Source organism: Lentinula edodes (assembly GCF_021015755.1).
Source record: "Lentinula edodes strain Le(Bin) 0899 ss11 chromosome Unknown C8R40scaffold_4, whole genome shotgun sequence".
NCBI classification, from domain to species: domain Eukaryota; kingdom Fungi; phylum Basidiomycota; class Agaricomycetes; order Agaricales; family Omphalotaceae; genus Lentinula; species Lentinula edodes.
Window position 1 is genome coordinate 294098 of NW_025764310.1, and position 27803 is coordinate 321900.

The 27803-nt window shown below is 43.6% G+C and overlaps 10 protein-coding genes across 10 annotated transcripts; 6 read left to right on the top strand and 4 right to left on the bottom strand.

Moving 5' to 3' along the window:
• Positions 1 to 39: 39 nt before the first annotated feature.
• On the top strand, positions 40 to 637 carry C8R40DRAFT_1036019 (ubiquitin-related domain-containing protein; the record flags this gene model as incomplete). Its single annotated transcript, XM_046223550.1, has 4 exons — positions 40 to 117; positions 181 to 293; positions 400 to 467; positions 531 to 637. 4 exons carry the CDS (start codon positions 40 to 42, stop codon positions 635 to 637), a joined length of 366 nt encoding a protein of 121 aa, XP_046090326.1.
• A 1781-nt stretch (positions 638 to 2418) lies between these two features.
• On the bottom strand, positions 2419 to 3731 carry C8R40DRAFT_585968 (uncharacterized protein). Its single transcript, XM_046235532.1, has 4 exons — positions 3711 to 3731; positions 3530 to 3597; positions 3442 to 3465; positions 2419 to 3371 (listed from the first exon to the last, which is right to left on the bottom strand). Exons 2-4 carry the CDS (start codon positions 3540 to 3542, stop codon positions 2644 to 2646), a joined length of 765 nt encoding a protein of 254 aa, XP_046090327.1. The 5' UTR covers positions 3543 to 3597; positions 3711 to 3731; the 3' UTR covers positions 2419 to 2643.
• A 2418-nt stretch (positions 3732 to 6149) lies between these two features.
• Positions 6150 to 7202, top strand: C8R40DRAFT_1036187 (uncharacterized protein; the record flags this gene model as incomplete). Its single annotated transcript, XM_046223562.1, has 4 exons — positions 6150 to 6228; positions 6416 to 6587; positions 6674 to 6804; positions 6856 to 7202. The coding sequence occupies 4 exons, from the start codon at positions 6150 to 6152 to the stop codon at positions 7200 to 7202; spliced, it is 729 nt and encodes a 242-aa protein (XP_046090328.1).
• A 654-nt stretch (positions 7203 to 7856) lies between these two features.
• Positions 7857 to 9032, bottom strand: C8R40DRAFT_1262817 (uncharacterized protein; the record flags this gene model as incomplete). The annotated part of the gene is made up of 7 exons (XM_046233850.1): positions 7857 to 7938; positions 8019 to 8142; positions 8201 to 8357; positions 8411 to 8513; positions 8561 to 8792; positions 8843 to 8882; positions 8942 to 9032. The coding sequence occupies 6 exons, from the start codon at positions 9030 to 9032 to the stop codon at positions 8103 to 8105; spliced, it is 663 nt and encodes a 220-aa protein (XP_046090329.1). The 3' UTR covers positions 7857 to 7938; positions 8019 to 8102.
• A 1957-nt stretch (positions 9033 to 10989) lies between these two features.
• On the top strand, positions 10990 to 11615 carry C8R40DRAFT_586224 (uncharacterized protein). The gene has a single exon (XM_046235534.1). It carries the CDS (start codon positions 11147 to 11149, stop codon positions 11468 to 11470), a length of 324 nt encoding a protein of 107 aa, XP_046090330.1. The 5' UTR covers positions 10990 to 11146; the 3' UTR covers positions 11471 to 11615.
• Positions 11616 to 13469: 1854 nt separating this feature from the next.
• Positions 13470 to 15927, top strand: C8R40DRAFT_586019 (organic solute transporter Ostalpha-domain-containing protein). The gene is made up of 18 exons (XM_046235533.1): positions 13470 to 13724; positions 13812 to 13852; positions 13903 to 13935; positions 14001 to 14098; positions 14156 to 14163; positions 14225 to 14247; positions 14332 to 14425; positions 14488 to 14517; positions 14570 to 14593; positions 14658 to 14691; positions 14754 to 14868; positions 14930 to 15056; positions 15124 to 15154; positions 15222 to 15286; positions 15341 to 15441; positions 15500 to 15510; positions 15574 to 15777; positions 15839 to 15927. Exons 1-18 carry the CDS (start codon positions 13599 to 13601, stop codon positions 15841 to 15843), a joined length of 1170 nt encoding a protein of 389 aa, XP_046090331.1. The 5' UTR covers positions 13470 to 13598; the 3' UTR covers positions 15844 to 15927.
• A 2010-nt stretch (positions 15928 to 17937) lies between these two features.
• C8R40DRAFT_1085678 (uncharacterized protein) lies at positions 17938 to 19223 on the bottom strand. The gene is made up of 3 exons (XM_046227324.1): positions 18876 to 19223; positions 18718 to 18824; positions 17938 to 18660 (listed from the first exon to the last, which is right to left on the bottom strand). The coding sequence occupies exons 1-3, from the start codon at positions 18949 to 18951 to the stop codon at positions 18073 to 18075; spliced, it is 771 nt and encodes a 256-aa protein (XP_046090332.1). The 5' UTR covers positions 18952 to 19223; the 3' UTR covers positions 17938 to 18072.
• C8R40DRAFT_586237 (ribonuclease H-like domain-containing protein) lies at positions 18845 to 20279 on the bottom strand. The gene is made up of 5 exons (XM_046235535.1): positions 20062 to 20279; positions 19814 to 20014; positions 19530 to 19754; positions 19277 to 19475; positions 18845 to 19223 (listed from the first exon to the last, which is right to left on the bottom strand). The coding sequence occupies exons 1-5, from the start codon at positions 20143 to 20145 to the stop codon at positions 19069 to 19071; spliced, it is 864 nt and encodes a 287-aa protein (XP_046090333.1). The 5' UTR covers positions 20146 to 20279; the 3' UTR covers positions 18845 to 19068.
• Positions 20280 to 22516: 2237 nt separating this feature from the next.
• C8R40DRAFT_1036035 (kinase-like domain-containing protein) lies at positions 22517 to 23510 on the top strand (the record flags this gene model as incomplete). The annotated part of the gene is made up of 4 exons (XM_046223552.1): positions 22517 to 22648; positions 22702 to 22797; positions 22849 to 23025; positions 23079 to 23510. Coding segments are annotated over 4 exons (837 nt in total), but the record flags the coding sequence as incomplete, so codon positions are not given.
• Positions 23511 to 24522: 1012 nt separating this feature from the next.
• C8R40DRAFT_1166488 (pectin lyase fold/virulence factor) lies at positions 24523 to 25496 on the top strand (the record flags this gene model as incomplete). Its single annotated transcript, XM_046230857.1, has 8 exons — positions 24523 to 24616; positions 24671 to 24806; positions 24882 to 24987; positions 25046 to 25088; positions 25149 to 25180; positions 25236 to 25288; positions 25347 to 25405; positions 25462 to 25496. 8 exons carry the CDS (start codon positions 24523 to 24525, stop codon positions 25494 to 25496), a joined length of 558 nt encoding a protein of 185 aa, XP_046090335.1.
• Between the last annotated feature and the right edge of the window lie 2307 nt (positions 25497 to 27803).

The window sequence follows — 27803 nt, forward strand, 5'->3', positions numbered from 1 at the left end:
TTCTTTCACAACTTTTAACGAACGAGAGCTTGATAAAGAATGTCTGAAGAAGATCAACAAGCACCACCTACTCAGGAGGATGTTAAGACTGGTGATAACGCGCCGATAAACGTTAAAGTACGCCGTTTTTGTTTGTCTTTCATTTCTAAGATTGACGTTTGGGAAATGCGCTGGCAACAGGTCGTGAGCTCGTCAGGGGAGGAGGTCTTCTTCAAGATAAAGCGGGTCACGCCGTTGCGGAAGCTTTTAGTTGCTTATGCTACTAAAGTCGGGAAAGAGCCTCATACTATTCGGTGAGTGGAACGTTGATGTTATTTATATTTTTTTGTTATCCTCCATACCATCTTCTTTCTATTCCCCGGATGCCGCAATGCTGACTATATCTTATTCGAACCGTAGATTCCTGTACGATGGGGCCCGGATAAACGACAGTGATACACCTGAATCATTGGAGATGGAAGACAACGGTGTGTGACCCGAAGCGTTCTTGCGGTGTAACCATGGTTCTTATATACCTTTCTCTCCTCTAGACACTATCGATGTCATGGTTGAACGTACGTCTCATGATTTTTTTCCACCTTCGTTATCGACTAATGTTCACTGCCTTTTAACAGAGGTCGGAGGATACTTCTCATAATGAGTCTCATGATCCTCCCTGCTACTTTAAGCCGTCTGCTTTCTCCTCGTTGTTATCATTGTCATTATTCTCATCCATGTACGAATCTATGTACTATCTTGGCCACTACCTTATTCACATTTTTGACTGCCACTTCATCACTTCATCCCGGTCCCGAAACGATTTGACTCGCTCTTCACGCTTGTACATAACCAATGCTATCCAATCGAAGCATCCCGCCACCATCGCTATCGAAACGCCTGCCTAAGCGTCTGTGAAGCCGATGATAGCGTCGCACGGTAATGGCTATACCGTCGAATGTACGTCTTGATTCAGTGTCAAGGCTTAGTCGCTGCTTTTTCCTCAGCGTATAGTTCGGGGTTGGTCAATAACGAAGTGCCGCCGGTCTAAATCCGATTCAAGCCTTGTTACCCTTTCTACTTCGACTGCAAACACATTAATGACTCTCACTGATGATACGGATATCTCGTAACACTCGTACATTATTCTCAACTTGTCAAATCCCGAGCCAAGGATTGTGTCGATTATTTATGAACCTTCCTTATGGATGTCTTATCCTCCTCTGGGGATCACTTCACAATCATCCGTTTGGATCCCGAAAAACTTACGGACGCGTTTTTTCTGTTTCCATATACCTCAAGTTGAGACTTCCCTTAACGAAAGCTCATTATATCACGCTAGATGATGACGCCGCCCGGTTATAGGCCACGGATCTCTCCTTTGAAGACCCATCGTTTCTGCTCCACGACTAATCTTTCCACTCTGATTGCGATCATTCTGTCCACTCCGAATACGATAGCTCTGGCCATTGTTCGACCACAACATACTTGAAGCTCCAACTCGCCCGAGTTGGATTCCTCTAGCGACAAAGTCGATGCTGAATATTAAATAAAGCCAGAGGATTTTTACGCTGTCGAATACAGACTCAAGCGTTGGCCATTGAGAGGAGGAAGATATGAATCACACCTCCCGTAGCACCTATCTAAACTCGGCCTTGATGGACCTCTTGGAGATCTTCATCCCTCACGACATGTATCCAGGATAAATGTTAGTGTCCTGAACTTCATCTTCGACCTCAACGTTCCCGCTGACTGAATTTCCTCGTAGTGGTATCTGACGAAGAGCGAATGTATTTTCGATGTCGAATTTCAATGGTGGTTATACGCTCATCAAACTTTGGATAATTTGCTTCGAAGCCCTCCGACACGACCTCTTCACCAGTCAAGTCGACTGAATGTATCTCCTCAACCACCTCGTCTCAACTTGGAACCTAACCTACCATTGTTTTCGGTGGAAGTGATTGTTTAGTTGATATTCCAGTCATTGCCGAATCCGAGCTTGTCGTCACCCAACGATGAGCTGTTTCATCCACTACATCCACTACAGACTCTCAAGAAGAACTTCTATAAGCGTCAAACGCTGCTCTGTATTGATCACAAAGCTGCCTTTGACTCCGCTTTCTTTTGACCTGTCTTTATTCATCCGTCTTGTGCGCGTAGACCACGAATAGTACACTTTTGCCTGGTGACAGGGCTCACAGATAGAGGCATTCGGTTTGTTTTGAGGATGACATTGATCAGCGCGGTTTCGCCGAGCACATCGTTCGCAAACCCGAGCCACTGGCGAGTGTGGTCCGGGGTTGTTGTCTTCGTCTACGAGTTCATCATAGTTATCCGATTCCGTGTCTTTGACAGTGCTCTATAGGGAGTCAGAGAATAATAGACTGGATCAAGGTAGTACTCACGTTTACTGAAGACTCTGACCTTTTCCTCTTTACCCCCACAATCTCTGGAGGACTCGGAGACTGATCGTCCTCCGTGGCCCTAATATACTATGAGAAGCATCAGTCATTGACTGTACTAATGACACTGCGGAGACAAAATTGAAGTTTCCCTCGAAAGGATATGTCGCTGCAGCAGTCCGCACTGAGCTCACTCAACCAGGATAATTGTGTTTATCTCATACAGGCCATTTAGGGTTTTATCAGGGAGAGTGAATCGATTGTGCTATGGGAGACTATCTCTCTCTGGGATATTGATAGGTTTCAATAGACAAAACAAACAGCTTACCAAGGTACCCCAGATCGACGAAGCTTGCCTCCCGCGTTGCTTGTCCCGAGCAAGTTCATCCCCCTTGCTTTTCACATCTTGTTGTTTTACTTTTCCATCCTCCCTTTGGAGTCGTTTCTCCAGCTGTACTCTCTTCCAATCCTCTGCTATTCGGCGCTTCGACTCTTCAAGTTTGGCCTCCCTTTGAGCCTGCTCCGCTGCGCATTTTTGAGCCTTATCTTCTTCCTCCCTCTGGGCCTGTTCCGCTGCCAGTTCTTGAGCTTTCTCTTTGCGAGCCTTATTTTCAGCCTGTTTACGAGCCTTATCTTCTGCCAATTTTCGAGCCTTATCTTCAGCTTTTTTCTGTGCTTTCTCTTCTGCCTCTTTGCGAGCCTTCTCTTCCGCCCGTTTTCGTGCCTTTTCCTCCGTCAATTTTCGAGCCTTCACCTTTTCTTCTGCTTCTTTGCCCAGCTTTTCTTTCTCCTCTGCCCTCTCCTTCTTCTTCTTCAGATTATTCATTCGCGCTTCAAATGCCTTCTTTTGTTCTTCAGCCACTTGTTTCTCTTTCTCCTCTTCGCGTTCGAGGTCTGATAAACTTAGAGAAGGGTCGCGAGACCGGGATGAGTCCATTGAAGGAGTAGTAGTGTAGTTAGATGATGATTCGGATTGGGAGGGCTTTTTAACATCTGCATTGAGGGAAGGTGTGCGGTGTGCGATAAATTCAATCGAATAGACACAATTGCTGATGTAACATACATCGATTTATGGCATTGACAATCTCTGAAGCGAGGAAGAGGTAAGAACAAAAGAGAAATAGCTCAAAATTAATAGTTTGAACACGTACCGCTGTCTTCCATATTCAAAGTCCCCGGAGTATCCGAGTTTGATATCCATACACCTGCCCAACGGAATCTACAAGAAATCAAAGCGCGTGGTTGACGCACACAGAAAAAAGTAAATATTAATGTCAATGTCGACGAGGTGTCAAAGGAGGAGAGAGACGGCCCCGCGTGTCATCAACTCACCGAATAGTATGACATTCTTTTCCAACTTTTTTGGCATATGCATCCAGAGCGCTACGCATCAGTGTATCCTTACTCATCTCAAAGGAGACTGTTTTCCCGGAAGACCCCACAACCTGCTCAGCGCATACACAAAGTGGTTGAACACCCATCAACGTTCATTGGCTTTGATGAATCCGTTGTTCCAGTGAGAGGTAGCGTACTTTGATCATCGTAGTATTCCCGGTGTTTTCACTTTTCTTGACAGAATGACCTTGAAGGTTGATTTTATCCATTGAAGTTGGGGGCGTTTATGTTGAACTTGAAGAAGCTTTTGAAATTATACTAGGTCGAAGAGCTTGTAGATTTTTTTTCCTACTTTTTGAACCGCAGTCTGCGAGACTAGTAGTAAATATTGTTGTTCGGAGGATGAATCATAAAGCCAACAAATCGAACTGAAGTTGACTCGGGCCGAAAAGTTGGAATCGAATCGGAGTTTTAAAATAGGACACTGAAGCGCCTTATGATTTTTTCTTCGTGGACCAGAGGTCGTTCATCACGAGCCTCTTTCTTTACTCCTCGCCATCTTCATTTATAATCCGTATACTTTATCCCGGTACGAACTCTCGAAAACCTCAGTCGCCGCTTTGTCTTCACCGTGTGTAGTCTATGCCTGGTCAATTATCAAATATATTTGGTCTTCATCTGGTCCAAGTATAACACAATTTGTACTTTGACCACGATCGCTTTCTTTTTCTCGCTCGAATGACTCAAATGCTCCTTCTCGCTGCTGATACGGATATCTCATATCATCCCCCCAGTACCTTGCTCAGCTTTTTAAATCCCGGGTAAAGATCGTGTTGATTATTTATGAACCTTTCTTATCGGTGCATATTCCTCCTCTGGGGATAACTTTACGATTGGGCATTAGCATATTTCTGTTCCGAAAACGCATGGACGCGTTCTTCAAGACCGGTTTTCTTCTGCTCAAAACCGACTTTCTTTGATGAGTGCTCGTCCTTTTATGCCAGATGATGATACCGACTCATTTCAAGCCACAAATCTCTCTTTCGAACCCCTCCTTTTTGACCAATGTCTTTACCCCCATTCCGAATGTAGTAACCTTGGCGCCTTACTCGACCACTACTTCAAGCTCTAACCTGAATTTGTCTCTTCTAGTGAAAAGGTCGATGCTGAAACTTAGACAGAGCCGGAACATCTCAACGTTGTTGGATACAGATCGAAGTTTTGGCCTTTAATAGGAAGTCCCTCAGACTCTACGTCTCCATCAAATTCATCTTCAGGATCAGTGTGCTGTGTAGATGAACCCACAGAACCCGAAATTGCATACTCGAATATCCCGCCCCCTGTCGATCAAATGCTCACGCAAAACTCGGCCTTGAAGGACCTTTTAGAGATTGTCATCCTCCCGACATATGTCCAAGACAAATGTGAGCTTCCCGCTGACTGTTTTCTCATAGGTGAATCTGTCGAAGAGCGGATCAATTTTTGACATCGAATTGGACAAACCTCTCACCTCTGCCGTGTGAATTCCTCAAACAAACTTATGTCTCAGCCTCATCTGTCCCTGTGCCTCAGTAATCATCAAACAATCATTCAACAAAGAGGGCGGCTTTCCATATCATCTCCAAGTAAACGTTAAAGGAGTTCCTGGCCTAGTCACTATATGTAGTATGCGACTTTTTAACATTCGTTTCGGCCTAGAGATGCTCTCAGTCTTTCTAGAATTTCAACTTTGACAGATACTATGTTCAACTTCAATGGCGTTCAAGAGTGTTCATGCCAAAAATGACTGGTGATATGATGATAAGACTTATTGACATGGGTTCAAGTTCCAGGCACTCCTCGATCAACTTATATGAATAGACTTTAAAAACATGCCGCGAGTTCAATGTTCAACGTCCACCAACATAGTATTCCTACGAGTAGAACAATCTGCGCCAATGCCCCGTGCTCAAAACATTTTTCGTCAAGTGATCTTCACCATTCTTTTGATCTTCATCCAAGTTTGTGTACTTGACCTCGCAAAGGTTAGGAGTCAATTACTTGAGCTCATTCAAACCAATGACCTATGTATATAAACCTTTTCCTTTTCCTAGGCAACTCCCGGTATTCCTGTCCTTCCTCGCCCCAACTTCAATCCAGCTCCACACCCAAGTCTGGTTGTACCTCGTCAATCTGGTAGCAGTATCCCAAATGGATGGCAGTTTTTTTCATGCTTCGTGTGAGTATCTTGCTCCAGAAACATGCTTGCTCATCCCTGGTTGACACTTTCTTTCCTCTTTCCCTCTTTTCTTTTCTCTTCCCCTCTCTGCTCTCAATCCCCCCTTATGAAAATACATTGATACGCATTCCTCATGAACCTTGAATACCCTCGAACCTAGCGACAACACTGCCGCCGGTCGTCTACTTACCACCGAAAGCAATCTCCCATCAAATACAATGACACCCGCAGAATGCATCGGGTACTGTTCAGCCAACAACTGGTCATATGCCGGTGTTGAATATGGCGGGGAATGCTGTAAGCGATTCTTTTAAGTTTTACACTTGTTCGAGTCATGTCACAAAGCCGAAAGCATTTTTCTTTTATGGTCTTTCAATTCCTTCTCGAGTTCATTCAGAACTTGAACCTCAGGCGTTACTATTACTTGACACATAAGTGATACTAAATCATTGTATTCAAGGGTGCGATGAATATCTACATCAAGTTGGTTTTCAGGAGACTGCATCCAGCAATTGCGACATGCTATGCAATGGTGATGCTACTCAAACCTGTGGGGGTCCCAACCTCATTGACGTATACTGGAACGGAGACTTTGAGCAGGAGGGCAATCCAGTTACACTTTCTCGGAGCTTCTGGTCTTTTGTTGGTTGCTTCGTGTGAGTTCCATCGTTCGCTTCTTATTTCATTTTAATTACGATTCACGGCATTTATCTGAACTTCGAGGCTCTTTCCACATTTATAGTGATAGCGTCTCTCAACGGACATTCCCAGCTCAAGTTCAAGCAGTCGGTGGGGTATACCCTCCTTCTTGTGCAGATGCCTGTGCATTCTACGAGTATACGATGATGGGGACTGAATACGGAGATGAATGCTGTACGTTTAATCAACTACTCGTTGACATTTTCTTGAACCACGATTCGCCAGGGTGTGGTAACAGCACAGGCGCTGCATCCCAAGCGCCTGATACGGACTGTGTAATGACCTGTTCCGCAGACAGGGACTACTATTGCGGAAACGCAAATCGCCTTTCAGTGTATCAGAACAACCTCCCTGCAGAGACCTACACAAATGAATGTCTCGCAGGACCATTGCCCTCATGGCTGAATGTCACCCGGCTAAGCATCCTCGCAAGTCCAAAGGAACCTTCGACCCTTCAGACAGGATGGAATGGTGCAGTACTCCGGATTATCGACGTTCTCACTGTTGGGGATACAACTTGGTCATTACTCTCGGTAAGTTCAATGAACCTTTCAATATCTACTCACAGATGATCACAATTTCGTCAGGCCTGTCAAAACTGTAACATAACATGGATCGACCTCTCATTTGGAAACAACACTGACCCACAAGGATTCCTCGTTCCCACTGTACCTTATCCCGAAGGTATTCAAGGCCCTAATCCATCTCCAATTATCAGTATAGACCTGCACCAAGGAGAAAGTGTCATCTTCCAAACCCAAGCAACTCTTCCTGATGGATACAATGGATATGATGGATATTGTGCCTCTGTATGTCAATTCTAGTGATAATTATTATCAAGATACTGTTCCTGATGAGACCTTGATTTTCTTTAGGAAAGCCCGTACACTGATGATAGTCCCTACTCACCAACAGACGGCCCCATTTTCCTGGGTAACGGACACGCAGACAATTGGGCAATTTGTCAAAATATCTCGGCATTCCCTGTCAATCGTCTTGATCTCGTGTTCCAGCCCCTTGCAAAACATCCGAATTACATTCTGGAGGATTGTATAGCGGTGGATCTATTCCTCGAATAAATTGATGGGATTATTAGGGGACTGAACTGAGTGACAGATATTTGTGTGAGATAGAGTATGGAAAAACACATCATTTTATAGTACTTGTAAGTGAAAAGTTAAAAGAATTGAGTTAGTCTTCTGTTGATCAACCACTGTTGTTCGAAGTCTGTACTTGCACCAAGATGCAGTCTTCAACAATTGACAATCGTAGCTTCATTATGAGAAAAACTGTGATAGGGTATAGTGCCTGGAATACACCCATTCACAATTAATGGGTATTGGGGTTTGATTAAACCTGACCAAGTATTTCCAATTTGAAGTACCTACCGCTACTCCTTTCATTAATGCTTGCAAGAAAGCATCCGCTGGATGAATGAACTTCGGGTTGATTATTGTCATACTGACTAGAACCTATCTTACTGCTAATTGCCGCTTTGTTGTGACATAAATCCTGTGGGATAATAAATCTTAATCTCAAAATTTTACCATGGTGGAGAAATTATATTTACCATGTTTTGAGTGCAAGAAGAAAAGTGGAGACAATATTTGTGAGTATACTGAAGCCCAGGGATAGCATGTTGAAAACACCAAGTGTTGAGCTGGTGGTATTGTGACCAGGAAAATATATGTTCAAGGTATACAAAACTTCATCACAAATGCGGAGCACTGAGATAGATAAATAAGAATGATTGAATGAGATCATTTCATGGATAACACACCACAGCTTCCGACTAACACAGTAACTAACATCACTTCAACATATCTTTGAGTAGGCCAAATTGCCCAAGCTCTCCAAGCAACAATGAAGTCACTCAAAAGAAGCTATCATTTATTATTTAGACTAGTTATGCACACATATTTTGACTTACTAAAATCCCTTGGGGCCAGCCTAGGATTATTGTCCATACCAGACCTGAATCACCAACAGCCTTGAACTGTTTTTTGAGAGAAATCTCGGTTGTTGAATCCATAAATTCTTGACATATTCGGGTCAGGATCGAGCATCCCCTGCCAACGAAGTCAACAGTCATGAACATTGTCACCAGTACAGCGGTCAAGGGGAGTGGGTGAATCCCGTGCCTGGCAATGTCAGTACTAATACTGCGAGAACATGAGTATGATCCATGAAAATTCATCCAACTAAGGCTGACAAAAGGTAGATGCTGATGACTCCTGCAAGTACATAGATCCCTTAGACAAAAAAGTTTGAGAATGACGGTACACCTTTCTGACTTTCATTGGTCGCTTACCATAGAAAACTGTTGTACATATGATACTCCAAACTTCAAGATATAGATTGCCTGCAGCTTGAGACAGTAGGGTGTGTTCTTCAGGATTCATTGAGGGGGAAGAAAACAGAACACCAGAAGATATTTTCACACTGGTATATATAGAATATCTGTATCCATATGCAAAAGAATTTTGCAGAAAGCATCCTAAACCTTGTTCACTTCAGCGGTTCAGCCCTCCTATTGAGAACACTTCCATAATTACTGACAACCTCTTGCAAGTAATGAATCAAACTGTTTAATGTTGTATAAATGATTGATTTCCATGGAAGACAAATATGAAACAACTGATGCATGAAGGTCATGATGACTCTCCATGAGTAAGGTACGAAGATTTACCATTTTCCAAACCCATCAGCAATGGCCAATTGCGGTTCACCATTTCTGACCAACCATCTAATCATCTTGTGTCAACAAACAACAGCAATATAGGGGCAATTTGATTGACTAAGTTCAAGGGTTGAAAAGCAACGGTAATGGAAGATTCAACCCATAGGAAAATATGTTACAGCTTTCCGAGTCAAAGTAGACATCAGTGTCAAGAATGAAGATGACGAATCACACTTGACGGTACATAAACTACACTCTGGTAAAAAGTGTATAAAGTTGACCTTAAGATCAGAACAAAATTCTGATCTCCAAGTCGATTTCTTCCTATGTAGTATGGAATATAAGGAAAAGCAAGAGATTGTAGGTGAGTTGAATTCAATTTGCTTCCAATTCGAACAATGAACCTGACTCACCCCGGACTCACCTCATTTATTTATCAGGCGCATGAATGTAAATTTATGTACTTCATTTCATGTATGTCTTCACACTCACATCACCAGGTTCAAAGTTTCCTTGAAGATGAAATGCCAGAGGAAATGAAAAGATGAACCTTATGTTGGGCAATATACTCCATACGCCTCTCGGGGACTCATATAAACAAGAGACGGCATACTTGATACTATACAGCCACACCTAGATCACACGTTCGGCGTACTCGACTCACCTCAGCTGTTACAATACCAACTGAGGTGAGCTCGTTGAGCATATACAGACATATTATCGGTACTAATATTCAGCAGATTGACTTTATCCTAACAGGTAGATATAGTTGTTACAATACCAACTGAGATTGACTTTATCCTAACACTTTGAACCCGGCGATGTGAAGTTGGGCTTCTCCTGAAAGAGCTACATAACTCTGGGGTATTATCTGGAGTCATATGTTGCGTTTTTACATCATCATGGCATTTCGAACTTGCAACAGAAATTCTATAATTTTCTGCAGAGCATAATCTCATAAGTCACAAATCTTATCTTATCGGAAATTTACATCAATTTTCCAAAAGTCTTCTGTAAGTGGCAGCAACTTATGCAGATTTGCACCCTGTGGGATGTTGTCCCTCCTGGGTATGTACATCCTATATATCCTACAAGTAAATACCCCTATACATGTGCTCAGATGGTTTTGAATTTCCGCTTCCAACAAGGTCCTCTCAGAGGACTTCGAATCATCGCCCCCAAACTCCCTCCAGCTATGTGTATTAACAGTAAACTTGCACACTGGTGTATGCATTTTTTGATCAAAAAGGTTGCACATTGATTCTAACTGTTAGAAAGCGAGTTAAGAAATGTCAAAAACAATTCGCCATACAGCATCAATCAGAACTGGGTCTAAAGATTTACACAGGCTAAAAGCTGTTCAGAAGACGGGGATTGGATCACCGACATCACTCTAGGCACTCGAGTATATGGACTAGTACTACCAATTTTGGTATCGATGCGTGTACCTGGCGGGTGGATGGGAATGGAATTTATACGATGCCTATTTTCTCTCAGACACGGATTGGTGTTCATGTTCATAGCGCCGGGTGCGAGAGCTTCATCAGATTCAAAATGGTGAAGCACTCACAACGACAATCAGCCTAGCTCCGTCTTCAGGACACCGGACTTTGATCTACTTTGATGTGGTTGTGGTCAGGAACAGGATGGCCTTTATTGACAAATGCGGGAAGCAGGATATCATACAAAGGTTCCGAGTTATTTACATCTCTAGAACTCTTGCAACTCTGTGTTCAGTGTAGATTTCACATTCTGCACGTTCCTGATTCGTTCTACGACGTCAGAAGCAAGAAGACGAACAAGTGAGTTCAAAAGGATAAATTTGAAATTCGAAAAATGCATATATACTTCATCTCGTTTCGAACCTTTTCCCTAATCAGTAACACCCCAATCCAACCACCCATCTCAGCCAGTCAGTCGAACTACTGTAGTAGGAATGGCACCAATCTTGACTCAGTTTTTTCAATTTGCCTTGGTTTGCGTGGTCGTTGTAGGCCTCACAACGACAGTATGTGCGAGCCCAATTCCAGTACCGGTGTACGTGCTTTGAGTCATTTCTGTGATCTAAACGAAACTAATACACCTTCGGTCGCCTTTCCTCTCGTCTTATTCTCAACCTACCTACAATTACTGATTCAATCTCATCCTCCCTGGGTTTAGTAACGACGCCGCGCTGCCGAATGAGGCCAGATATTGGTGTGAGAGATGCGTGGAAAGAATTGGCAACGACGACTGAAGGCGCCGAAAGTTCATACAATGTGAGTTTCAGTAAAAGCGGAAGATTCGGAATAAACTGGCTAACTTGCAGTTAAGGGTTCCTTCAAGTCAATTCCGTTGGAAGGAGCTTTCTCTGCTCACAGAAATGAGATGACGGATCCGGGTGACTGTTCGATGTTATTTATGTTGTGATCCTGGGCGATTATAAATTATTCTACGAGCGGGTGAACAAGCATTGTAAGCTGTCTTGATACAAGTGTAGGACGACATTTTGTGGATATCAACCCCGAGTTCCACCTTGAGCAAAAGGATCGTTGGACTGCTTGCAGGACAACAGACGAGCTTTGAGTTAAATCTTGAGCATTCTCAATGTTGTGAATGAGCTCCGCCTCGAGGAATCCTTGGTAGCAGTACAAGCTTTAGGAAACATCGTAGTGGGACGAAGAGGCTTGGAAAACTCCGAAACAGCTTTGACTTTGATGACGAATCTTAAGCTGTCGAGCGTGATTACGCATCGCCGTTACTCTTAATCCTCTTCAACCTTCTGTTGGTCTCAATTGCAGTAATTCTAGGATATTCTATCGATTCCGAAACTCTTCAGCTCGTCCAAACAAGATCATTAGGAGCAAAACGCAATGATCTTTCTTTCAAACTCAAATAACGACTCTTTGTTCAATATCCGTCCATTTAAATCATCCGAATCCTAATAGCCGAGCGATCTTCTACTAACTGCGGTAGGTTCGTTCTATCGTGTTCATTAGTACATCAGATTCGCTCCTCCGGAAGCAACGACGTTTCGGGCAGGTCTCTTACCTGAACTAATGAACTCTGGTAGAAGGAGAGAAGTAACGTTCTGTCCCGTGAATGTGAGTATTCGCTCGTTTGCAGCTCTCGCGTGTCATAACGGTATCAATAGATTGGTATCTGGTACATCTACGCCTCGTCTCCAAACACCGAATCATAGGTCAAGAACCTCCTTGCGCTCCTGGATTCCATTATCCTATCCTTGAACTTCCTTGAACGCCAGCTTCGTACGTTTGTATGACTTCAAAACTTCAACCTGGGTACGGACTAGCGACGCACGATCGTGGATCTGAAAGACGTATTCTTCGTGCTGGAACGCGGAGCGATACTCCCATAATTATTGGCGATGAGTACGGTCGAACCTCTGTCTACCGGTGTTTTACCTCGTTTCAGCTAGTGGTCGCACCCAACAACTTGTACACAGCCCAGTCATTGGGCTTCGGAGGTGGCTTAGTCACCGTCGTCGTTATCATCTCATGCTCTCGTCCGAGGCCGGAGCCATCGCTTGTTTCGTAGGGCGGGACTGACGAGGCTACAGAGGTTTTGCGTTCTGTGATACTCATACAGGTAAAATTTGGCTAAGCAGTTTCGGAAGGCGCGATTTAGTTTTGATCTTAAATTGCAATAACGGTATTATCCTATTACAAAGTCGTCTTGATGGTCTTGTCGTTCTCCATGGAATCGGAGCTCGTCTTTTTCTGATATGGGATTCCGTGAGGCGATACAAACACAAATGGTCTTGGCTGGATTTGATACTCGTGGATTGTTGTACTCCTCCTCGTTTAGTCCTCAAGGCTTCCTTGTTCCAGTTGTTCCAGGCTGATAATAGAAGCAAGCTGCTGTTATGTATGGCTGGACTTCGAGCAATGCTATATACCTTATGCTACGTCTGATCTTTCTTTCGATGGAAACTGAGCTTGTATTTCCGAAAGGCAAGAAAGCTGTGAAATCCTTCTGTTGCTCAACTCATCCTTGTATGGCTGCACGGCTGGGTGCCATTGCATTGAACACGGATAAAAGATCTGCTTACGATGAGAAAGCGACGAGATGCCCGGAATTGAACCCGAATTGAACCGCAGCGCAGTTATGAGACAGGCGTGAGAGAAAGAGAATTCGATATAATAATTCAGTCAATCTTTCACTCTGACCGAACCTCCATCACTGCTTCTTGCGCCGCCCCTTTCCCCTTCACGCTCAATTTCATCGGGTTTTCCTTCTGCATCACTATCCAGCTTTACCTCTCAATATCATAATATCCTTGCTCGTAATGCCAACATGTCCTTCAGATAATCAGCAAGCCGTGGACCAAACTGGATTCTGGAATCCGGATGGAGGGATTGAATGGGATGCACATCGAATTGGATGGGCTATTGCCGGTGCATGCTCTGTAGCTGTATGTGTCCCTGTCTACTATAATCTGCCACTAACTCAATTGATTCATTGACACCTATTGCTCGTTAATCGTTGATTCGTTTCTCAGACCGTTCTCATATCCATGATCTCTGTCTTTCAGCATTGTCGGTACGCAAGCACGATTCTTCAAGTATCATTTCGTATTTAGAACAACTTAGGACATACACCAAGCCAGCGGAGCAACGACAAATGTCAGGAGCAATCATCGCTTCATTTATTCTCCCAATACTCAACCTTCCTATCCAAATCTCCACAGTCTCCGAATCCTCTACATGCCCCCAATATACGCCGTCATATCCTTCTGTTCATATCGATTCTTCAGAAGTTATACATACTATGATCTAGCTGAAGTCGGTGTGTAATGCCCTTTCCATCTACTTCGGTCTTGCTAATTCCCATTGTTGTTTATAGTATACGAGGTCAGTGATTCATTCTATCGCTCTATGTACGACGTGAAATCTCACACGCAGACCGTTCAAGGCATTCACGCTCAGTGCCTTCTTGTGCGTGTTTCCCCATTACAGAAAGCTGTTTTTGTGGCTTACACTTCCCCTCTTTGCCTCTTTCCTAACCGCAACGATTCGTAGAATGCTCTTGATTGAATTCGTGGCCGACAGTGGTTCAGGCCACAACCCCGAAAGTTCCATCGCCCGAAAAGGGAAACGGAATCTACCTTTTCCTGTTCGTTTTCCGCCTCTTTCTTACTCTGGAGGATGGCTCTCATGTTCGCATCCAATATCTAGTTTTGTCATTGGCGGTATCGACCTACCAAGGTATGTCCGCAGTTGATGCTGTCATTATCTGACTGACGCGAAAGTTCCGCAGCCATATTTCATGTATACTCTCAAGGTAACTAAACCCGCAAATATCTGAGTATAGGTTGCAGGATTTTCATCTCGATTTATTTGCACAGTGGGCTGTCCTGCAATATGTTATACTTAGACCCGGTATGTCTCCACCCACTTCATCATCCAAGTTCAATCATTGACGGGTTTCCCGCATCTTTCAGCCATCTCCATCACCGGCATCATCTGTCAAGCATTCAATGTCCTATGCGAATCCTCAGGCTTCAACGTCCACTACGCCAACGTCTATCTCGAGGCCATCGATTTCGTCACTATCAGGTACAGCTGTCTATGTCGTCTTTTCGTTGTTCAATGTTCATCATACCCCACGTCGTCATAGTATCGCCTTATACGGTCTCATCTTATTCTACGCTCTCACCAGAGAGGAACTCGCCGGTCGACGACCCCTCGCAAAGTTCTTGGCTATCAAGTTGATTGTAATGTTTACGTGGTATCAATCTTTCGTGGTGAGTGATTCCTTGAAGGTCTTGTATTATCTTCTGACGCTGATACATATCCATTGCGATGTATCAGTTCGACGCTCTCGAGGGCCGTGTCATTCATGGTACGTATCATGTCCCAATGGCAATCAGCTTTGTGAGTTTACTGATGGAACCCTTCTCTTCATTTAGCAACGGAGTATTGGTCAGAGACCAACATCGCTGATGGGCTGAATGCGCTCACGATTTGTATTGAGGCGAGTACATTGGGTTCCTGTATGGATGGCAGTGTATCAACGGGAAACCTTCAGATGATATTTTTCGCCTGTTTCATGTGGTGGGCTTACACACCCGCTGCGTACCGTATTGAAGGAGCGAAACCGACCAGTATCTGGCGACCGTTATGGGACTCGTATGTCACCCTCGTGTTCAAATGATAGCTTTCGCTGATTAGTACTATTTTGTAACAGAATAAATTTCAGTCAGTCTTCTTCAAGCTTACCTCTCCGAAATATAGTCGCTGATTATCCTTCTCTCACTGTAGGTGACTTTGCCCTGGAAATATGGTACTCTCTCAAGTTCTTCATCGCCTACATCCGCGGGGTGCCCGAGACCCACAGCCGCTTTGCCAAATCGAACGCCGGTTTTGACGATGCCTTCGGTCTTACGACGGGTCGTCCAGTGTCCTACAACAAGCATAGCATGAATATCGGTTCCCTGAGAGGGCAAAATGGTCGTACGAGTCCGAGTGAGTACGATTCCAGTCGCCCTGGTTCAATTGGTCGAATGAGTTACGATGAGGATATTAGATTAGAACCATATTATGGGTCGGCAGGGGTACATGGTGAATCAAGAGTGGGACTACGTGTTGTTGATACGTCGTCTAGCCCGACAAACGATCATGACCAACACCTTGATCCCAAGGTTTGAGGGTCTCAGAGTTGGTGTGATGATAGGGCGGGGGCGTCAAGAACAACCGGTATGACGAGTCTGGGAGGAGTTGCTGCTCTTGTACGGTTTGTGGAACCAATTCGAAGATCCAAGGCTCTCAGTTCGTCCTACATTTGTATCCACTATTTCCTATTTTATTATGAATGTCTCTTTGCTATTGTAGCCTGTTCGCTGTTGGTATGTATCGTGTACTTATTCGGCCCTAATCCAAATACAAATAGGACATGCTATGTTGTGCAGTCTGATGATGTTCACTTCAACTTGGTCAAGGCTGATCGTGTTCTTGTTCATTGCTAACAAACAAAACTCACGGACGATAAGTATACGACCTCGCAAGCTCGTCTTCTTCAATTGCTGCTCAAGATCCTCAATCTACATCCCGCTATAAGGAACAAAAATGACACACACGATACGAGATGTCATTTATCCTATCAATCCGGACAAGAATGCACAGCGGAGGGCAAGAGAGGATCACCACAAACAATTCTTCATTCGCACACAACTGGTCCTGCACCAGCAAAGCTGAGATATCTGTATCAAGAACAAAGATCTAACTTTTCACACACCCAGCCCATCCGATTCCTTCGAGAATCGAATTTCTTCAGTGCCGACTGTTTTCACTGCGACCTGAAAATTCTGAACTGCTTCGACTACCAGTATGCTTCCACAAATCTATCGTAAAATTTGTCACCTCATGAACAATTGGCCTGGGCGATAGATATCATGAAGGTGGAGAACCTATATGAGGTTATTATCAAAAGATTATCTGGTGAGCAAAGGCATACATGATACAAGGAAGAATATGACAAGTGCACACCATAGAATGGTGAAAAAACAACAGCTAAACAACTTGAAACTGCCAAGCTGTTACTAACAAATGGCCTTGGTTACATGAGAATTATTTTGCAACATTTGGCGCGTCACATCCTTTCAGATTCAGTACGTGGTGAGAGAGGGTCAAGAATATGTGGTGATACATAGCGGTAAGTTATCAATAATCCTCGCCTTCCCTTTTACCAAAATTTCAATACAGGGCGAACAGTGATATGTACAAAGGATACATATCGTGCATCCCCCATCTTCTCACTGGCAGCTCACGGGTGGCGGCTCAGGACTTATTTTGGCTTCATTTTACATCTTTCCTTCTGCGTATTTGCCTGAGGGATGTATAAGCCTGTGGATAGCTGTGGATTGGTGTGTGACCAGGATTGTGTGTCCATCCTGAACAAATGAGAATTTGTAATCCAGGGAGACATGTCACCGTCCTTCACAACAACCCAGATCTTATCGAAGTCCAAAGGCAACTTAGAGAAGCCTAGAGAGTGTTCATTCACAAATGCAAATGGCTTTGTTCCTCGATCAACACTGGGGCCAAAAGTCGGGATCCATCGCTACAGGTGCATTACAGTGATTGGTTCTGATTAATTCACTGTATGAGGCTATGAGTAGCTCTAGAGGCTTCTGAATGTTGTGCATCGTATGCACATGCAATCTTCGGGGCAAAATTAGGCACAACCCGGGTGCCTCAAATTAATCAATGAATTCAAGATAGTCGCCGTGCATCATACTGTAGGTAGACATCTCTACACATCTGCAAAACCTGGATATTCGGCTAAGGTCTGAGAGCAGATCCCAGCAGATCCCAGTGCTGAAAGCACTGAAAGCAATATGCTCTGAGTGCTTTCACTGCTGGGAAGTGCTCCCAATTGCTTTCGGACCCTTAGCCAAAAATACAGGTTTTGCAGATGCAGCTTTCGAATTTATTGCTTGAATTACTTCATTTGCATTGACTTTGACTTGATGCATATCTATAAATGAGTGTCGACTGTTTAGCAAAAGCCCGCTGACCATGTTGTATCTGAAGATTGCTTCAGAACCCCCATATCAGTAGTGCTGGGTATCATAAAAATCTGTCTGGTATGATACGGTATCAAGAATTGAGCTTGTGGTATGATAAGTATCACTCGTATTATATGTATTATACCAGTATTATGTAAGCGCCGCAGGCAATTTTTTTTCTAGGTATAATACCGTATAATACACGTATTATATCTTGTATCATAGGTATTATAAGTATTGAACAACTAAATATCTACCAGACACTGTCAAGAGACCACTCGGAGTCCTTCGCACTCCATTTTTTTGATGCTTGTTGTGATTGAGTGTTCGATGGCTTCTCCTTCGGAACATTCTTCATCTGCGATGGCGGATCATAGCGCTCAAGCAGTTTGCCACAGGACAAATTGACAAGCGACTCGATTTTGAGGCGGTCAATGCTGGCTCGAGTAATGATAGGAATGACACCCGTATCATCCATCTCTTCGTCGTCTTCGTTCTCCCCATCTTCAAGTGCTGTAGCCCCATATGGATCAGATATGTTGAAGCTAAGGTTTTCCTCGTCTATCTCTGGACCGGCCGGGTTCAGAAGATCGTTCAAAGTCGGAGCTGGGAGCTGGATAGAGCTGGAAGTGGAAGGCTGGTCCAGGTCAAGTCTTGCCGTGTGTGTATATTTCGGATCCGAAAATCCATACCGCCAATATTGTTGAAGCTGAGCCATCCAAATTAAGTTCTGACCAGTCAAGCCATTACGCTTCGCAGTATCAAGGCCTGACAACTTGGAGGCGCCTCGCTCATCGCACATCTCGGATGGTGACACACTAAAAAGTTTGATACCGAGTTTCTGAAGCAGTAGAATACATATAAGCGAGGATGCAATAAGTTAGCAAGAAACCCGCACCGAAACCTGACAAGCACCACTGTCTTTTGATATGTGATTCCACCATTCAAGCCGCTTACTTGCATCCTTCACAGGGATATCAAAGGGGGATTCGCGATACAGATATGCTGCAAAAGAATAACTCAGAAACGGTTGTCATAGAATCCAGAGTTTCTCACCAGTGAGCTCTTTTACCATCGTGCGCCCATCTTCCTCGGTGCCCAATCGCTCTCTTTTTTGTTCATTTTGAAGCATTTGAAGAGCCGATCCGATTAAGCGCCGGACTAGAGGTGTACAGGAGCTCTGCCTGAATTCAGATCGGGGAGGGAGTTCAAGGCGTAGAGCTCCATCTGGGTAGTACACTTTAGAAAGTTAGTTTCTGCTTGTCCTCCATAGGGAAAAATACGCACTGGGGTCAAGCAGATAAGCAAGGATAAACATATCTTTTGTACAGTCATTGAGGAATATATCAAAACGGCGGTCAAAAACAGCAAAAGTCTCAGCGCGATGACAATAAACATCACTAGCTGCAGTACACAATTTGGTCATATACAAAGCAATAGATTTGTTCATGACTTACTTGGATCTTGAAACACACGGGTGAAACCAATCGCAATGCCAATGAAGACAAAAAAGACATCGGAGCACATTGTGTTCTGTCCTTCGAGAGTCAGTAGGCCGCGTGCAATAGGTTGTAGTAGCAAATTTGCATTGTGAAGCTGAAGTTGAAATTTGAAACGATCAGAGCCATGAATGATATACTTTCGTAACTCTTTAGTCTGTGAAAGACATGAATATCTGGCATAAACTATGATTTATGGAGGAGTACTTACCGCGGGTGTATCAAATTTGATACGGTCCTTTGAAACACATCTTTCCATTGCATCTGAACAGCGTATGATACTCTGGACGTGGGTAGCAAAAGTCGAAAATCTTGTTGCACCGCCAACCTGAATTCCGCGTCGGCTGGGTTCATTCTTGAGCTCATCCCTGAGCTGATATTTGCCATAATTGCTATGCGAGAAGTATGTGGTGATAGCGGAGACGATACGCATAGGCTAGTGGAGACTATAATAAGTTTCTGAAATGGATGAAAATGAAGTTGAGCTGGTCTTACTTCCGTAAATGCAAGAATTTTTGGATATTTTTTTGATCCAACCATAACATCCTTCATCATGAGGTTGAGTTGGTGACAGGGATCAGGACAGTTGAGTATCCATGGCCACTTTGTACAGATAAGTCGGCGACATTTCTTGACATTTCCAGTTGTGTCGGAAACAATCATGGAAAAACGGTAAACAACATAGCGGATAATGATCTAACACTGATATAAGTGCAAGCGATTGAGCATCGACAATTACTTACTTCTCCAATCCGTGTAAATAAGCTTTCGGCATCAGTAGACTCCCCAGTTAAGATCAAACCATCCACCAGAAATGAGCGTCTCATAGGTGTAGTGATGTGAACAGTATAGATTTCATCACCGCGTTTGCTTGACCAACCATCGAATGAGATTGTGAGGTGGATGAATGTTGCCAGGAAGACAAGAACTTGGTTTGCCACATTTGCTGCTTCAGCGGCAATATGGGCAGTAAAGAAATTGGACCGATCAGGAAGCGAGTATGCCGGACACCTGGAGAAACATCAGATATAGAAAGTTACTAGAATTAGTCACTCACAGAGCATGAATGAAGTCCCGGAAAAACCCATTGTCCGTTATTGAAAATGCAATTGCGCAACATATAATGAAGCGGAGTAAAAAGTAATCAATCCGAGCCTGGCGAGCAGCTGTAAGCTTTGTAACCTCACCCCATGAGGCTTCAAGAGCTGGCTGAGCTGCAGTATCTAACCCAGTCTGGGTAGATGTAGGATCCAATGGTGATACGGATGTGAGAATTGGCTCCCGCTCATGACTTTCATCTTCAATCTTGCGCTTCTTACCTCGGACTGATGGAGCAGTGGATTTACCTGTTGAGGTTTTCTCCCCTGATTGTTTTGCCATCTCGGCTTGGACTTTCTTAAACTCGCTGGGCCAGTTCCGTTCCAATGACTGGGCAGAAAGTAAGTACAGGACATATTCAAGACATAAGATCTGACCTCGCATTGAATAGCATGAGGAAATGCTCGAGTACGTGCATTATTACTGCGGTCTGCATCACAACCAATGCAATAGTAGATTTTGGTGGCCTTCCCATTCTTTCCTGTGATTATCCTCTCTATTGCTATACTGACACAAATGTCACAAGGTCGTTTCCCAGTTTTGTGAATTTCTCGAGGTGAAATGTTGCCATTTGACAATCGCTCCTGTCGTTCACGTTCACGATCAGCTACAGTGTTCTGAAGCAATGCATTGCTGAGCTGAGTTTGGCCTGGTTCTTCTGATTCCAATTCGTTCTGGTGCTGAGGTTGGCAGGGTCTGTCTAAATCTGAGTCATCTCTTGAGTGCGATGGAATCTAACAAACATTCAGTAATTCAAGCTTCGAGAGTTGATGGATATATCTCTACCTTTGGTGGTGGCCCAATACTTCTACCTTCTTGAGCTTGCTCTTCATACAGTGATAACTGAGTCCAGTGCATGGACCAGGCTTTTGCATCCTCCCCTCCTCTATTTTGGCCAAATACTTGATCCATAACTTCCTCAAGCTCTACTATTCCAAAGTCTTTCCTCTCCAAGAAGGAGACAGAAGCCTCCAGGAGCATCTGATAGTCTTCATCTGTAAGCATTACAGGTGATGAGGCAGATCGACGCGACGCGATGCGACAAAAAAAGCAAAAATCTTAGGCAGGCAAATCAGATACAGATATCATCGGATCGCTTTGGCCTTACACCTCTATAAGTGACAACAAGATTTATAGGTAAATAATCTATTCACTACAGAAGTACTATAATGCACAAGATATTGTAGCAACTCACAGTAAAGCTCAAGGGTTTTAATACATATAATACATCAGATTTCTAGGCCTCATGGTAGCAAAGGTATAATACGGTATAATACATGTATTATACCATCCTGTATTATACCACCTGGTTCAATACCCAGCACTACATATCAGGTCACTCGAGCAACCCACTGGCTGGATTGGGTACCTACTCGCGTTTGCCCTACTGATCATTCCCCTGAGCTACTCATGTCTCGACACTTGCTGGAAAGCAGTATGAAGTTCCTCTCCAAAATGAACACCCTCTGCTCCCAAGGCTCAGACATAATCGCGCCACTATCAGAAATGGTGTATCATTGGGTCCTTACTCGGTACCTCTTGATTGTCCTATATTTTCCATTTGGATATACTAAATTAACGTTTAGATCACATCACTTTCACTTTATCAGGCATTCGGAAAGACTCTTGGAGTACTGTCCGCATCTTATGCAACACCTTATTACATTCATTCAAGATTGCAGTTCTATATGCAGTATATCAGTGCAAGGCAATTCAATATTCATATTCGCCAGCACTATATCTGGCAATCAAATCTGGTCTATCTCCAAAACAGATGCATCATTGGACTTCATTTATGATACAGCACAGCTTCGTGCACTTGTGCTATCGGAGGTTGCGGACCCCTGGAAATGGCTTTGGGAATTGGGAGTCGATTGGGTGGAACATGTAATGGATTTGCTTCAGGAAGTAAGCACCTAAATGGAGCCAAGTGAGGCTGAGACTAACAGCCAAATGCTGATCCGATAGGAGCTGAACGCAACTCGACAGCTCCCTCGACTGAGCACAGGATATCAAATAATTGACTTTCGGAGAGAGGTAAATAAAGGTCTCGCTTGCATATTTTCAAGAGATTGAATAACCTTCGAGGAGAATTTCACGTCGCAATATAGACGGAAGTGTTTGAAGGCCCTGCGATACCTGGCTAAAACATTCTGCGTGTTACCAAACTCCTTTTCTGTCAATGATGTGATCAGGATAGGAACACATGCAGTATCAGGTGGTGGATTTGCAGTAAGTAGTTTGTTCAGCGTTATTTTTGTTTTGAATTTCATCATTACTTGCAGGACATTTGGCTAGGGAGGTTAAATAACATGAATGTTTGCCTCAAGGTTCTGAGAATTTTTACTTCAAATGGTAAGGTTAGCCAGCAAGTGCTGAAGGTATTTAAAAATTCTTCTGCCCAAATGATGCAAGTGCATGGAATTCTGCAGGAATTCTGTGAGGAAGCATTGGTGTGGAAACAATTGGATCATCCAAATGTATTGCCTTTCATCGGCGTGAATGAAATCCTCTTCTCTCCAAGCTATTGTTTCATTTCTCCATGGATGAAAAACGGAAACATCATGACATATTTGGAAAACCATCCCGAACAAAACCGGCTCCCTTGGGTAATTGCACATATGAATTTATATCCATGACTTTCCAACTCAAACAATCATAGATCTCCCAAGTAGCAGATGGACTACAGTATTTGCATGGATTAGATCCGCCCATAATACATGGTGACATACGGAGAGTCAGTAACTCGCAATTCCAAAGAGATATTCTATTTGTTAAACTGACAATCTGTGCTAAGGCAAATATCCTCATCATGGATGATTTTAATTGTTGTCTCGCTGATTTCGGACTTGCACTTGTGACGGAATCACCTAGTCTTCATGAAAAATCATTGAATTTACGTGGTTCAGTCCGCTGGATGTCTCCGGAAATCCTTGATCCCAAATTATTCCATCTTATCCAGCCAAAATCTCGAGATATCTATGCGTTTGGGTGCACTGTGGTTGAGGTTGAGCTTTCATATGCGCTGATAGAGATGATTCTGATTTTTTTTGCTGTAGATACTCTCTGGGAAAGTTCCATTTCAAGACATTAAATATGATGTTGCAGTCATCTCCCAAGTTTTGCGAGGATGTAGGCCGGAAATTCCTGCCTCACTGGCGCAAATGTCGGGGGATCTTCCGGAACTTGTAAGCAGCTGTTGGGATCCAATGCCCTCTAGACGCCCTACTGCAGATGATATCTCCACTTTCCTCTCATTCTACATTCCCAAAGAAGATCATGGCATTTCGGGTGACTTTTGTGCATGGTTAATTAGCAGCCTGATCAGTAACACAATTTGATTCAGAGTAAATGTTTCTTGTTGTAAATATCACAACAAAAACTTTGTACTCATGACATATTCCGTTCAAAGGCACAAAATATGTGTGTCTCGGGGCGATTTTTTACTCATCGCAAAGTTCCTATAGGTGAAAGCTTTGAAGAGTTGATTCATTCAATCATAAATAACTCAGGGTCTCATTGTTTATGCACTCTTCTCTGCCTCCCAGAATGAGCATGGGGACTCTTCGAATAAATGGGCCAGACATACAAGTGATGGTGAATTGGTGGTGCGCATGTATAATAAATGATCATGGGAGGAAAACGACCAAAACAGGCAGGGTGCGTATCTTAAAGATGCACACAGGCTTATGCAGGCGGCCCGTTCTCCAAACCAAACGAAACATAGAGTGATTAAATTTTGAGATCAACTCAACTAACCAAAATGTTTCCAGATATTTATTGTATTTTGTGAAGGAGGAGAAGAACTTCGAAGAGGCAGAGAAGAGCACCCCTATTGATATTATAAACTTTAGCTCGCTTTCACACGTGCTCCGGAAGTACGGAATGCGTAGTTAGTTCTCTTCCTCGTACTTTCCTCACCAAATTCTCACTCCTCACCCACAAGCTCTTTGCAGTTCCATCGCGGCCCACTGGTCACCACCACCTTCATGTCATAATTTTCAAATTCCTTGAAAAGTCGCCCGATATCCAAACGGAGATTAAGCCAAGGTTCACCCATTCTCATTTAAAAAGATTGTTCAGACATACTAGGCCTACCATGAGCTATGTCTTTTTTCCTACTCATTGGTGCTCTTCTGCTCCTGGGTTCCTGGGTTCAGACAGCCTTTGGTTTCATCGAGTGTAGTGTACTCGACTACGGTGCGTTCTCGAATTACAGAGGCTTGGATACTAATCCCAACATCTTCTTCATAGGCGCTGTCGCTGATAACACCACTGATTTGGGACCTGCATTGACAAAGGCCTGGCAGGAATGCGTTATACCCCAAGTCACAACCACAGTTGCTACCGATGTGCTCCTCTACGTCCCTGCTGGAGATTATCTACTTGCGTTAGTTATCGCTGTTCTATGTTCGATGAAGCAATCCATCATTAATATTTTTCGTTCTTTTTTTCGTTTCATCAGATCAACTGTAACATTCGATGACGCCATGAACTGGAATTTGCATATTGCTGGAGATATCTATTTACCCTTCAATCCTGACCTAACTGGCACAATGCTTACTTTCGAGGTGCTTATCTCCTGCAAGGTTACGTTGAATGAACCTTTCTAACCTCTGGGACCTTTAGAATTGCGATAATATTCTTTTGAACGGACCTGGCGCAATTTTTGGTGAGTTTCTCAATTCATAGTATAATGGGACGTTACCCAAAATTATTCATCTGATACCAGGGAATGGATACCGCTATCGCGAGGGTGGCGATGTATGGTCCTTACTGCTGCTACCTCAACATGTTACTGAATAATCCCCACTCATAGCTTTCACTTTTCCCTGATCGGCCTCGTCTCATCCGTTTCCAAACTTGCAACAAGTATGTAATCCTTGAGTCCGTATTTTTACTCATATACCTGTTGACAAGTGAAATTCAGTGTAGAAATCACTGAGATTACTCTCTTTGATGCACCCATGTTCCATGTTACGATTATTGGTCTGTCAATTATTTTAGACTGTCTTTATTATGTACCGCTGATAACCTCCTCGCAGGTAACAAGTCAGTATCAGGAACTCTCAAACCTTAGTACTTTCAGCCTCACAGTCCAAATTCTAGTAATGTGGCTCACGACATGTCTATCATTGCTTCTCATATCGGTTGTGTTGTGTATGCTAGGGTTATGATGTAGGTTAAGATTATTATTTGGTTTTCTACCCGAGCCTTTATAATAAAATGCATAAGTACTAGAATATTCTACAAAGTACTGTACCATGAACTGACGAATACAGTAGATCCTTCGGGATACTTCTGCTAAGTTCCATATATCACAATACTCCCCCTCAAGCTCGACACATCCCGAGGAGCTCGAGGAAATGTTCGTGCTTGTTTTGATCAAGTCCTTTTGTTAATATATCGGCTATGTTATCTTCAGTTGCACAGTAGTGAACTGATACCTTGTCAGAGGTAATGTTCTCGCGAATAAAGTGGTGCCGAATGTCGATATGTTTCGAGCGAGTGTGAAATCCAGAATTTTGAGCAAATGCAATGGTGCCTTGGTTGTCAACGAAGATATCGAGAGGGTGTTTAAATGGTAGGCCAAGTTCAGAAAATAGAGTACGAAGCCAGAGCGCTTCGCGAGTAGTTGCCGATAAAGCTAAATACTCGGCTTCCATACTCGAGAGTGCAACAGTAGGTTGCTTCTTTGAGTTCCAAGTGATAGCTCCCCCTGCATGCTTTGACACATAACCAGTGATTGATTTTCGGTCATCGATACCATTTCCCCAATCTGCATCACTGAATAGTACTGGTTCTAGGTCATTTAAACAAGAATATTTGATGCCAAGATTGAGTGTGCCTTTGAGATAACGAAGGATACGTTTGGCGGCAGTGAAATGGATGGGTCCGGGGTTCAGGTTGAACTGGGAGAGAGCTTGGACGGCAAAGGAGATATCAGGGCGAGTGGTAATGGCAGCATACATTAAGGATCCTATCATATTTTGATATACAGCTTTGATTTCTGGATGTGATTCAGTTTCAGGAATGCGAGAGAGTTTAACATGGGTGTCCATGGGAGTGGCAACTGGTTTACAGTCAGTCATGCCAAATTTTTTCAATGTTCGAGTTAGATATTGGGTTTGTGTAAGAATAATGGAGTCTTTAGTTTGGTGAATTTCTATTCCAAGAAGCTGGCGGAGAGAACCAAGTCTATTGATCGAAAATTTAGACTCAAGTTGTGATTCTGCTTCGGTCATGAGTTCATCAGAGGATGCAAAGATGGACATATCATCGACATGTACAGCAATAATAACTATCCCTTTTGGGGATCTCCGAATGTACACGCATTGGTCTGAGAGAAGACGCGTGAACTCAAGTTCTTTAAAGCTGGAGTCCAAAGTGAGATTCCAGACTCGACCGGCTTGCTTCAAGCCATAGAGGGAGCGTTCAAGTTTACACACTCGTGTGGTTCCATCTTCATAGCACTCTGGCTGTGTCATGTATATTTCTTCATCCAGTTTTCCATTTAGGTATGCACCGATCACATCAACAACATGAGTTTTGAGCTTAAATCGGGCGGCAATGGAAATGAGGAGCCGTACTGTTTCCATTCGGACAACTGGTGCAAAGGTTTCATCAAAGTCTATGCCCGGGATTTGAGAAAAGCCTTTGGCCACAAGTTGTGCTTTGTATCGGGTGATATTTCCATCAGCATCGCGTTTGACACGGTATACCCATTTATTTGTGATTGGGACACGGTCAGGTGGACATGGTGTGAGCCGGTAAGTATTGAGATTTTTGAGTTGTTCAATTTCAGTATCCATTGCTTCTTTCCATTTTGGCCAATCAGGACGGGATCGAGCTTCAGTGACAGTTAGAGGTTCACTGACAGAAGTTTGTTGGAAGGATGGAAAAGCAATGGCAACAGTATTGGGGTCAGAATCAAGCTCAGGACCGGGTACCCTGATTTTCCAAGCATCCGGTCGTTTGGGTGAGTGGGAGTCTGGATTGTTCAAAAGCCGGTAATTCAGAGTGGGTGCTGATCGAGCTGTCCTTTTTCCAGAGATGATGTTTTCAGTGCTGATAGTGCTGCTAATGTCTTGAGGTGCTTTTGGTTTCTGGTATGCAGTTGATATGGATGGAGATGGAGATGGAGATGGAGATGGGAGAGGTGTAAGTGGGGAAAGTGGGCGTGGTGGAGTTATAGGTGAAGGGGTGGATGGCTGAAGTGACTCAGTGAGTGTGTTTTGATTTAATTCCGAAGGCGGAGACTTGACTGATTGGTTTTCAGAGATTGTAGATTCCTTCTGCTCCCCCTCGAGTGCCGGTGTAGGAATTATCTCAGTGGATTCGGTTTTGGCCCCTTTTGAATTGAATACCACATTTCGGGAGGTCTGAA